The sequence below is a fragment of the Protopterus annectens genome, chromosome 12.part0 (genome assembly GCF_019279795.1).
Source record: "Protopterus annectens isolate FY-2018-M chromosome 12.part0, PAN1.0, whole genome shotgun sequence".
NCBI classification, from domain to species: Eukaryota; Metazoa; Chordata; order Ceratodontiformes; family Protopteridae; genus Protopterus; species Protopterus annectens.
The window spans coordinates 491747031-491759766 of record NC_056746.1 but is presented as its reverse complement, the minus strand read 5'-3'; the positions used below and the strand labels follow the sequence as shown (position 1 = coordinate 491759766).

At 36.7% G+C, this 12736-nt stretch overlaps 1 protein-coding gene across 3 annotated transcripts in view; it reads right to left on the bottom strand.

Moving 5' to 3' along the window:
• ABAT (4-aminobutyrate aminotransferase) overlaps positions 1–12736 on the bottom strand; it is a 1409217-nt gene that overhangs the window by 3820 nt on the left and 1392661 nt on the right. For all 3 annotated transcript variants that reach the window (XM_044089599.1, XM_044089601.1, XM_044089600.1), the window contains one exon: positions 2477–2588. In XM_044089599.1, the coding sequence (XP_043945534.1) occupies positions 2477–2588 (112 nt within the window). The remainder of the gene's footprint in view (positions 1–2476; positions 2589–12736) is intronic.

The window sequence follows — 12736 nt, the reverse complement described above, 5'->3', positions numbered from 1 at the left end:
ACTTGTCTCAATCATGGTTAGAAAATACTTTCTAAATGGAATAGCTTATATGTTGTGTTATCTTTTCTAGGCCTATGGAAATCATAGTTCCACTTTATTCATCCTGTATAAGGCCTAACTTCAAATATGATGCCCTTTTAGCATGTTTCTCTCTGAGCAGCTTGATCAACTCAAAAGGTTACAGAGATTCTCCATGCTCAAAAAAAAATCTCAGGAATAGGCAACCTGAGCTATCCTGAAAAATTAAAAGTCCTGCCTCTTTATTCTGCCTTATATAAGCTCCTTGGGGAGACCTCTGCTTAGCTTTTTGTGCAGTCAAAGTCCCCGCACATTTTGATCTTCTCCATCTCACCTTAATTTTATAGCCATATTATAAACAACTAATGGCAAGACAGGTATGTATGCCAACCCATCCCCAGTTTCTGTACCAATTTTCCTTTATATAACAAACAGAATAATTCCCTGACAACCTTCAAAACCAGACCTGTTGACTTATTAGGAGTCCAAAAAGTTGCACCTGGGATATGTGGGAACACTACCAACTCTAGGCAAAGCAAATAATCTCTTAACTCCACTGGATGATACAGCTAAGCATTTTGATGGTCACCTACATTGTAATCATAGTATAAACCAATAAACCTATCTAGGAGCAAAGACTTTGAACAGATCAGCAAAGGATAATTCTGACAGTTCTCCATTACCCATGTTTCTGTATGTATTAATAGGGAGACAAGTACCTTTAGGATACTATACCCCTTATGGGGTCCATATCAGACGTCAACCATTAGACTAATGAATGAGGTCAACCTTCAGCTGGGAGGATACACTAACGGATATTATAAGGCTAATTACTACAAGGCTCCTGTATATGGACTGGAACACTGCTTCAGGCAGACATCAGTCTGTGGTGAAACCTTTTCAGAAGTGAGACATTTCCTGTTGTAAACAGTTGCAGTATCAAGCTGTGACCTTTGAGTGGTAGCCTGTCCAGGTAAGAGAAAGTTATGCACTTCCTTTTACTTATTTTCTGCCTCCCAAACTAAATGTTTGCTGTAATTACCTTTTGGTGTCAGCAATCAAACAATGTCTAATTGCTTGAGCAGTTTAAGTAGAGCTTATTTTCTTTATTTTATTTCTAATTGTAAGGATAGCTATCTGTTTTTTATGTGGATAAATGACATCCTCTGGCAAAATTAGCAGCAAGTACTGATATTGTCCACAAATTCCTATAAGGCTACCCATCTTCAGCGTTTATTTTGCTTGGAGGTAATCATGTTATTAAGAACTGCATACACAGTACATCTATTAACAAACGGTATTTAGCAACCAAAACTGTAAAAGGTGTTATAGACAAAACAAAGTTGCAAAACATTACTTTTTCTCCTCCTTCTTATTCTGAATCAAGCACGGAGATAAAAGAATTACAAAAATTTAAACTTAAACATAAGGAGAGACATAAGAGGAACTCTTTAAAAATACAAACCTAAACACTTAATGAGTCTTTGAAGGGGCAGGCAAGCTACTCCTGGGTGTATTCTTCTGACAGAGACCACTCCCATCATTGGCCACTGGAGGCAATCAGTAGTCATCTACCAGTTTAAAGCCAGCTTCACTTCTCCTGCTCTTTCATCATCCCATATTTAATAAGGAAATTCGATGCAGAGGGTACGTTTTTGGACAACCCGTCTTCTTTAACAATACTAAAGCTATGAAGATTCAAGAAATACAAACTTTAAAAGTTTTTATCACTGGATGTCAGTCCCTGGATGCCAGTGTCTGGTTTTGAAAACTTAACTGGTGTGCTTCCAGAGAAACCCAATGTTTCTCCTTTTGTTCTACAGCGGGATGTTTGGGGTTAGGCAGTAGCTAGCAGATACACAAACCAGTGCCTGCTTTGCCTTATAAGAATCAAAGCTTTGAGTCCCAGATGTCCAAAGACAATGGGCACATGGGTTGGGTATTAATATCCTGGATGTGAATGACGTCTGTTTTTATTAACTGAAAAAATCACAATGGAATACTCTTGTCTGTGGAAATGCTGTAGATAAGAAAACAAAAAGGGAACTCAAAACAGCTTCTTCTGGTTCTGAGAGTGAGATGCAGGACTGCAACTTTACTTTTTGAGCAGTTGTACTTTTTTTTGAGCAGTTGTCCGAATTGTGGCATCTTACATATATTCTTGACAGAACTTAGTTTAAAAAAAATCAACATTACTAGAAGTCATTCAATATATTTCTACAAACAGCCACATTAGTAAATCAGTCAAAATATGGGCTAGAGTGGCTGTGACTCCTGTCCCCAAATTCAGTAGTCATCTAACACCCCCAGTGATGGGTGTAGTGTGAAAGGCATCACGGTGCACTAATGCTCTACACCACCACCGAGATAGTCCTGTACACATCTGAACTTGTTCAGTCACAGTACACTCTGCTTATTAAAAAAAGTGTATGTAATCACAAGACAATGCACAGCTTACCTTGGTTTCGTGATTTTGTAATTAGCTGGTTCCTAGCTGCATCATTAGGGCAGTCAAAAGCACAAAAAGTCCCTCGTCCTCTGGCCCTGCTTATAAGATGGGGATACCGATCCTAAAAAAAGGAGCAATAAAAATTATTTTAGTCCCACTTTCTCACAGCTAAGAGTGACTGACAGCATTTTGAAAACAACTCCACAGTGCTTCTATGCTTTCTGTGACTGGCGATTCAAACATTAGTGAAAGTACTAAGGGATATCTTCCAGCACTTTCTAGGGTTAGTATTCTATTCATAGCACAATGCTTACTGCACAACTAGATAATATGATAAACAAAAGACGTATAAAGAAAATATAAAACTTAAAATGACCACCACGAGATAATGTTGTTTAGCGCTTTCTTTCACAATTTAATGCGTGAACTTCGTCAGAAAAAGAAGAGTCTTCCCATACTCTTCTTTTATATTACATAATAGGAAATGATGTCACAGAATTGACTGACACAGTAATGAAACCATCTTGTATCTGTATATGTTAAATTTAAAATTACACATTACAATGCTTAATAGTAAAAATAATCACATTAAAACATGCTCATTTTAGAACCAATAATATGAACACTTTATCTTTGGTACATATAATGTTTTAGTCATATAAAAAATATATATATGTGTGTATTTATATCAATATAATTGAATACTTTATCCCATATGTAATGGTTATACAAACTATGTGTAAATGCACTGTATGAATATGTGCACACACTGATTTAACCAATTTTCTTTTTGGCATTTCTTATATAACAAACTTGTTGTTAAAAATTCCCTTACAAGGTCATATATAATGACAGAAATACTGTATCTTATAATATACATTTTTCTATTACTGCCAATGATCTACAAACACTTTCTGACAGATGTTAAACCGATTAGTCTATCTATCAACCAAAAAGCACTTTAAATTAATCATCTCGTTTAGACCTGGTGGACTGTCTGCCCATAACATAAGTTGCCACAAAGATTCTCTTTGTTCCAACTTATTGTTCAAGTCACCCGAAAACACACCCTGTTCTATCTGTTCCAAAATGTAAAACTCAAATTTTTTGAAATTTTCACAATCTACAGAGTGTCTGGCCAGAGCATTGTTTTTATCTTTTTTCTTGATGGCTAAGACATGCTCGTATATTCTACGTCTCAACATTCTTTTAGTTTTTCCAATATAATAACTTTCGCAGGTACAACAACTTGCCAAATAAACAACAAATTGGCTATTACAAGTATAGTATTTGGAAGCCCATAATGTTCTCCTCAAATGTTTTATCTTGATGAAAGAGGTGTTACTAAGGAACCTACATTGCTTGCAATTGTTGCATGCGTAAGTTCCCTTTTTATTCACAAGAACTCTGTTGACTTGTTTGAAACTATTTGGTCTCTCTAAAATTAGTTTCATGTTTGTAACCATTTTGAAAGTGAATCTTGGACATCTACCCACAATATTGGACAAATCCTTATTACCTAGAATTATGTTCCAATTCTTTTCTATTGTATTTTTTATTAACCACATTTCATCAGTGATCGGTAATGGAAAGGCACTATTGTAATCTCCTTTTGTTGTAACCTCTTTCCTTCCAATAATACTCGGGGCCCCTGCTAGGACATCAATTGATGTCAAAATAGGCCTAGCCACCCCCCGTCTCAATTTAGTTACTTCGTCTTCCAATTTCATCAACCAACTAATACCATAGCCCCTTTGTATAAACATATTTCTAAGAAGCTTTAACTCTTCTTCGTAGACCTCATCCTCAGATGTTAGTCTACTTAACCGAATCATTTGTCATTTGCAAACAAGTAAAACAGAAACATCAGCAAATTAAACTAGCAGTAACAAAGATCTATAGCGCAGCTACTTAGCAGCTGTTCAGAACTAGTCTTATGTGTGTGCAACATCCTAAGAGAAGGATATCTCTGCTGCAGTTCTGCCATGCCTACTTTGCCATTAGTTGAGTTTAGAGTACGGAGTCCTTAGGGGTCTGCCCCTTGCAAAGATGAATGTCCCATTCCTTAGAGGAAATGACCTCATCCAGATAGGCTGCCAAGTGTCTTGCTATTTTCTTTTATGTTTAAATCTCCCACTTCCACTCAAGACTGTGTCATCATCTGCCCAAAGTTTTGCTGTCCCCACTCTCTCTCTCTCTATTATCTTCCTGCTACTGTAAGTCTGCCTTGTGTTCAAAGTGGTAGTGGGCTCATCTAGCACCCAGTGGTGCTCCCCGATTTAACACCCTTCAACTCTAAGATTAGGAGCAAAAAATAAAAAAAGGTCTGATTTAGTGCTCCTCACCTCATTTAATGAGCACCAGGTCTGTTTCTTTACCATCTCAACTCTAAGCTGAGGAGCAAATATACAAAGAGAAAATATTTTTTTTTATTTTAAAAGTATAAACAACTGCTTGTTACATTTGTAGCAAGCACCTTGCTTCACATTATGCTGTGCTGCACATGAAGTACAAATGCAAGTTTTTCAGTACTGACAGCATTCATTTTTACACTGGCATTTAAAAAAGCCAGTACAGAAATTAATCTCAATACTGCACTACTGTCCATCAGATGATTGTGCCCTCTAACACCTTGTGCCCAGGATGGCTGTCACTTTGCCCCATCCTAGCAATGGCTTCTCAGTGTCCAGAGGTACCCCCACGATTTGAAGTTCCCTGTGCCAGGTTTGTGCACGGAATTCCACATTGTAGAATTAAAAGTCCAAGGGTTTCATTGCAGTCACTAGAACCCTGCTACTAGCCTGTTACAAAGGTAAAATATTTCTTACATCAACAACATATACAGCCTAGGAGCTACTCAGCAGAACTGAGGCTCCTTAGAATGATGAGCCGAGCTCCACTTCTAAGGAGAAGCTCCACCCCTTCAAGAAAGCAACAATATATTCACAGCACTGACATTCTCTTTCATTTTATGAATTTAAAAGGAAGACAGAATAATTTACAGACATTTTTCTTGAAAAGATGGAACAAAGAAAAGGGATTTAAAAATGATTCATCAGATATATTAACTGTGTTCAAGCTGATAAGCTGTCACATCAATACCAGACCGACACTGACCCAAAGAACGGTCCACTGATCAGGTTTCTACTTTATATCCTAGTGAAAGAGGAGTAATCTAAGGGTAAGTTGCAACCCAAATCAATTTTTCATCCTATATGGGTAAATATTTGTAAGAATTGATAAACCTAGGCTATTTAAAACAGAACAACAACAGCAAATATAATCAGATCTGCACTCATATAGTTTAAAACAAGAGTTGCCTTAATAAGGCTGATTTAGCTGATTCACATCTTATCGACTTTTATTGCAGTCGACCATGATGTGTCAACCTTTTTTTTTTTTTATACTAAACGTCACTTTAGTGCTGACAATTTAGTGTGTGTGAGTGTGTGTGTGTGTGTGTGTGTGTGTGTGTGTGTGTGTGTGTGTGTGTGTGTGTGTGTGTGTGTGTGTATGTGTGTGTGTGTGTGTGTGTGTGTGTGTGTGTGTGTGTGTGTGTGTGTGTGTGTGTGTGCGTGTGTGTGCGTGTGTGTGCGTGTGTGTGTGTGGAGCATACTCCTGGAACATCATAAACAGTTTAACTACACACTTGGCATGTCATGAAAGTTATTAACGCTATTACAATTCAAAAATGTTCCTAATCCATGTAGACGTAAGCTACTTGTTAAAAAATGAGAGCACAAGTTCGCATATTACACTTTCAAAACACACAAAATGATACTCACCCAAAACTTCATAGCCCACTTAAAACACCATCCAAACACAAGGCAACACTTTTCTAAAAGAATATTTAAAATTAACCAGTCAATCTTTCAATCAATAAAAAATCTGAAATACAGACCACATTTTCATTATACAAATATTGTAAATTCAGATGCTGGATGCCAAAATCCAGACACACACCCTCCCATAAATACACTAACCACTAAGCCAAAACCCTAGAAATGAGATTCATTATTATTGGAATTTTCCATTCTCTACAATGTTAAAAAATGCAGTACCTCAGTGTATCCTCCTGCTCTGAAATAAAGTGGTCTCAGAGCTAACAGTAATAAGTAGCAGAGGTGTGGTTGGGGTGCAAAACTGCTTTAATTGTATTGTGGTGAATTTTGAGATTTATCGCATTTCTTGAAATATTTTTAGTAGAGTTACTCACATCAAAAGCTAAACAGAACCACATATCCACACATTAGGCAGCTCAGATATGTGTTTTTACAACATGTTTTTGTATTTACATACTATATATATATATATATATATATATATATATATATATATATATATATATATCCACTTTATAATCTCGAAATACTAAAATACCGAATTTTAGTATCTCTAGACTGTAAAGCCGATAGCCCAAAATAAACGACACCTCATTCACATGCACGCACCACCACACAAACAAGCACACATACACCTATTACTCACACTACAACAAAGAAAACAACACACACAAACACAACATAACAAACAAACACACCTACCCTACCTATAAGCAGGGGGGCAAGCACCCCTGCGCCCCCACATCCCCACTACTTATATATACTAACTCATTGGTTGCGCTAAACACACAAACACATAAAACTCACCACTACACACACACACACACACACACACACACACACACACACACACACACATACACACACACACTAAAATCCCTACCCAATACCCTTACAAGAACACCACTTACCTGAATCCCCAGCTAAATCCACAAACTGCACTGTACGTCACGAACACGACAACACAAAGGCGGATTCGACATTTCCGCATTTGAGATTATGCAGTTTTGTGTAACTGCACTTTCGACTTTATATTTTCAAAATACTAAAATTCGATATTTTAGTATTTCCAGATTATAAAATGAAACTATATATATATATATATATATATATATATATATATATTTTTTTTTTATTACACACACACACACACACACACACACTAACATGCATAAATATATATGTATGTGGAGCTGGTGTATGATGCATGATAAATCTTGTAGTGTTGGTTTAGTGAATGTGCTTTATGATAAGTGGCAAGGCCATTATTGTGAACTGAGTTCTTTAACTCAGCAATACACAGTATTACAAATATCACACAAACCAGATCCCCTCATATTCCATTTACATTTTGTGTCCTTTCTTGTCTGCTGAAGTACTGTTTTTTATTGACTTCAATGGGCTATGTTAATTGACATATTTTCACTGAATAGTGATTTAGGTAGTTTACATAATTTTTTAGGAATGCAGTGCCTCATGAGTTGTTTTCTGATTAGCTTTTGCAGGGATTTTGATATTCTTTCAAAAGCACAAAACCCATAATAGTAAATAATGTTACTGCAAAAACTAAAGTGACATTGTACAAGAAATACAGTGAATCTTGAAACTCACTCTAATATCATTAAAGCAGTTTTCCAGGGGTCTTTACCTCCATTTACCCCCAAACACAGGGTGTAGAAATACCTTCCAGTTAATGTTCTTCCTCCATTCTTGGAGACTCACCCTAATCCTTTCTTCCAAGAATCTGCAATTTTCTAGTAGTATTAGCCATTTTGTAGTCTGAATTCAGTTAGCTCTACCCTGGCTTCCATGGATCCCTCCCTGTCTTCTTGTGGAAAATACAACACTTTCTCTCAAAAACCTGCCACCTCTTATCTTAAAGATAACCCTATATTTATCACACTTTTTGTCTCTTCACATCTGACCATCAGCTGATGCCAGTGCTTCTCATCATCCAATGGGTCTCTCAAACCTGACGTAGTCACTCCTGGACTTACTCTGACAGGGGATCAATATGGAGAAAGGGGCTACCCTGGTCAGTATCACACTGCTGCCGAGGTGTGTTTTCTTTTTAACCTCCTCCCCTGCACATGAACTTCCAATTTAAGTAGTATGGTCTGCCACCACTTATCATCTGTGTCTCTGTCTGCGACTCATCAATAGCACTGTCCCCTACAGACTACCCCACCATGTTGCCCACCTTCAATTGGGATCAACTGAGATCGTATGTCAGATCACATATGTCATGCCCCTAGGATGGGCACATAAAGCACGGAAGCCACTAATCCAGCTTGAGTTGTATTAATCACAGTGAGGGAATTATTCCTCTATACCACCACTGCAGGCAAAGGTAACTCCAGTTTTAGTGTAAAACCCCTTTGCATGTACTCCAGGCACACCCGAGATGTTATGTAACCCCGCACCCCTAATGCAGAACCACCAGTTATAGCTTCAGTAGAGGTGGTGTAGTCCTGGGCCAACCTGCCCAACTTGAGGTGGCTGTCATCTAGATGATGGTACATCCTAAACTTACAGAGTTACAAGAACATGGTCCACCTGGAAAGTTTAGACTTGCCACCCCATTGCCTGTCAGTTTAATGTAAGGAGTCCATAATGATGTGCACCTGAGAAAGATGACTTTCTGACTCCTCAGAGAAACTACCTCATCCAGACAGGCTGCCAAATATCTTATTATCTTCTGTAAAGATTTGAGCATCCTGTCCATGGGCCTCTGGATTATTGCTGGTGCCCCATGAAGACCAAATGGCATGACTCTACAGTGGAACAGGCTATCTGGTGCGGCAAACAAATGGCATGACTCTACAGTGGAACAGGCTATCTGGTGCGGCAAACAATATTTTCTCTTTTGGATATGAAACCAGAGAAATTTGCTCATAACCCTTAGTTAAGTCCAAAGTGGAGAGAAACCTGGACTTGCCTAACTTTTCCACCAGTTCCTCTTGTTGTAGCACAGAATACAGATCAAATTTGGAGATGATTTTTTGTTTCCTGAAGTCATTGCTCCATGTGATTTGCCTTGATGATCAGTATAAATGGGGTTATTCCACCCGCTTTGTGATTCTTCTATAACCCACAAGTTTGTGCAGTTTCTTTACCTCTCTTGGGATTATTGCATCTGGTATGGTTTTAGATTTATCTTTTCACCAGAAACAATTTCAGTATTGTGCTGAATTGAATTAGTCATGCCAGGCAATCCTGAATCTATATCCATATTCCTCAGTACAAACTCCTTAATCTCTTTTTTTCTGGAACATTATTAGTGAGTGCCTCATGTATCATAATGTCAGGACATGCTGTGGGGGAAATAACTTCTTCTGCAAGCCTCCCAAAAATGAAAAATGAGCCACAAGCTATTAAATACGGTCCACTTGGACAAAGGTTGGAAAAAACATACACTGGTTAAAAGCTAAAGCTTTTTATTTAGTGAGCGCTTTTGCCCAAATACAGTTTGAACTTCATCAGAGAAGTAACTAACAGACACACAGCAGTTTTAAAAGCCCGGCTTTTAAATCATGTGAACTACATCCAATAATGCAGGCATTTCAAACCCTCCCTTTCAAACTTAACAAATATTCTTTCGTAAACAATTTAAATACTAAATTAGTGCCACTTTTAATGAAAACTGAATTTTTCAAAATACAATAAAACAAGTTCGTAAAAATTGCTGCCTACAAACCATAAATAAGATGAAATATTCAACACATCCAACTCTAATAAATAGGAGTGCATATATACATTAAAAGTATATATTACCTCAGTAAAGATTTCAATTAACTGAGGTCAGTTCTTTCAGTCCTGGCCAAGAATCAGCTTGTAACAAAATTTGCCAGATTAATTCTTTCCATTTTAATAGCAATGTTATTGGCCCCACCAAGAACACTACCCTTTACACTATCAATATATTTAAACTTGTGTCCATTATTATTTATTGCAGGGTTTGATAATGCATTGGTCATTTTTCCTTTTTTTTTATAGAATATTCATATTCGTGAATGTGCTGTTTGATATTCTGGTCAGTTCTACCCATGTGAAAAACATGGGCACTTCTGACAGGATGCTAAATAAACCACAGCTTTATAATCACAGTTAAAATCATATTTTAATCTATATTGTTTTCCTCTAACTTCGGATGTAGCACCTGTCATTATCAGTTTACAATACTGACAACAGCTTCATTTTTTTCATCCCAACAGGTTTCAATTCCATCCTAAAATGACCTTCAAAAACACTTTTGAAATTCACGTTCCTCCTGAAGACTAATTTTGGGTCCCATACCAACTCTCTCCCTAATTCTACTGTCCTCATTTAATATAGCCCAATTTTTATTCAATATATTTCTTATTTGACAAACTTCAGTACAAAATGTTGCAATAAATTGACGTTCTATTCCAATATTAGATATCAATGGGCCCACCCCGTTGCCCATGTTAACCAGAATATCAGGCTCTTCATTAAATGACAAAATAGGCCTCATGGAACCCCTAGTTCCCTTGTCCTTTATTTCTTCAATTAAATTATTCAAAAGAACCTTAGGGTATCCCCTTCTACTGAACATACCCATCAAGTTTTCACATTCATTAAAAAAATCGTTCTCCAGTGAAACCATACGTGTGGCTCTCACCAACTGAACCCTGATGACAGATTTTTTTTTCTGACAGTAAGGGTGCATAGTGGAAAAGTGAAGGAAGTTATTTGAGTATGTTTTCTTCCTATGAATTTTGGAAGTATACCTATTAATATTAATATCTTTAACCAATAAAACATCCAAGTAAGCTACTTCATTCATATTAGCTGTAAATGTAAATGACAAAAAAATCAGTTGTTTTACTTATGTATTTAATAAACTTGTCTATATTTTCCTTCCCACCTTTCCATAAAATAAAAATGTTGCCAAGGTAATGGGTGTTCAGTTTGGTAATTTTTAGTTCATTTTTTTTAGTTTATTCAAAAGTTGGTCAATGTTAATAAATATTCTCTGGGACATGGCGTACGGTGTATGTAGGGATGAGTATTGGAGAGTATTTATTAACACTCACCAACTTTTGAATAAACTAAAAAATAACAAACTGAAAAAGATTCTAAGACATAAAAAAAGAGTATACTGATAGGACAGCATATCCTAAACCACCTACTTCACAAAAATAGGGGAAAAAATTTAAACTAAATTGGAACTGTGAAGGGGGAGTAAATCAACCTAATACACAGCAAGGAGTGAACAACCATTATAAGACTCCCCATAAGGATCAAGCCAATCGCAATCCATGGCATGACCAGGGTTAACATCTCTCCTTAAGACTTTCAGATAGGATCAGACAGAAGAACCAAGGAGACATAAAAAATAACCAACAGAATAACCAGTTAAATGGACATGATTTTTATACACCTTTCGGATAGGGCCGGACCAGGTACGAACCAACTTTGCCAATCGATCGAGGAGCAATTGGGAGAATCAGAAGAACAGATGAGTTGACTAAATGAATCACATGGAATAAATGAGGTTGGGACATCAATGAGCGAGTACTCTGTTATTGTTAAAAATCATGAAGGTGACTTCAATCTATATAATTTTTCAGATACACCGACTGACATGCAGATTGTTGAAACGTTAAGTAAAGGGCTCACCTTTGTTCCAACAAAGAAGGTAAATTTAGCTAAAACTACTATTGATTTGAAACTTTCATGAGGATATTGAACTTTAATTTGATTTTTGAATGAACTTTAACACCTGAAATTGTAAGTACTAATAATTATAGCACTTATAACCCACCCCTCCATCCAATTTTGCTGTTGTATCAGAAAGTATGCAAACTTGATTTTAGGAACACTTTTACAGCATTTCATAAAAGTGCCATATAATAACCTGAGTAAGCAGGATCACCTGAATACTGAATATCTGCAACAAACAAATACCTGGTTAATGAAACTGGGTAAGGGGGGGGGTGGGTTGGTTGCAATAGATGTCTCTGATTACAATACTAGAATGAATGATATTTTAAAAACGAATACCTATAGTTTAGGTTTGAAGAATGAGGGTATTGGAGCATATAGATGGATGCACTCACAATTAGAAGATATGTCTACTGAAAGAAGGATTGATATTGAAATGTATAATTATTTGAATATGGTTGCCCCTATTACCCCGATTATCTTCAGGGTTCAAAAATTTATAAAAATGTAGAAAATCCTCCTACACATCCCATAGGATGTAAAGACACTTGGTCCTTTTTGAAGAGCATTAAATCTTTATAATTTCAACAGGAGGACATATTCCTTACAACTGATGTGAGAGATTTATATATATCTATACCACAGGATAGAGGGCTTGAATAGGTGACTGAGTTTTTGAGGTTAAAGAAGATACCCCAAGACCTCATTAATTTATATGAGGATTTACTGGAAATTATAT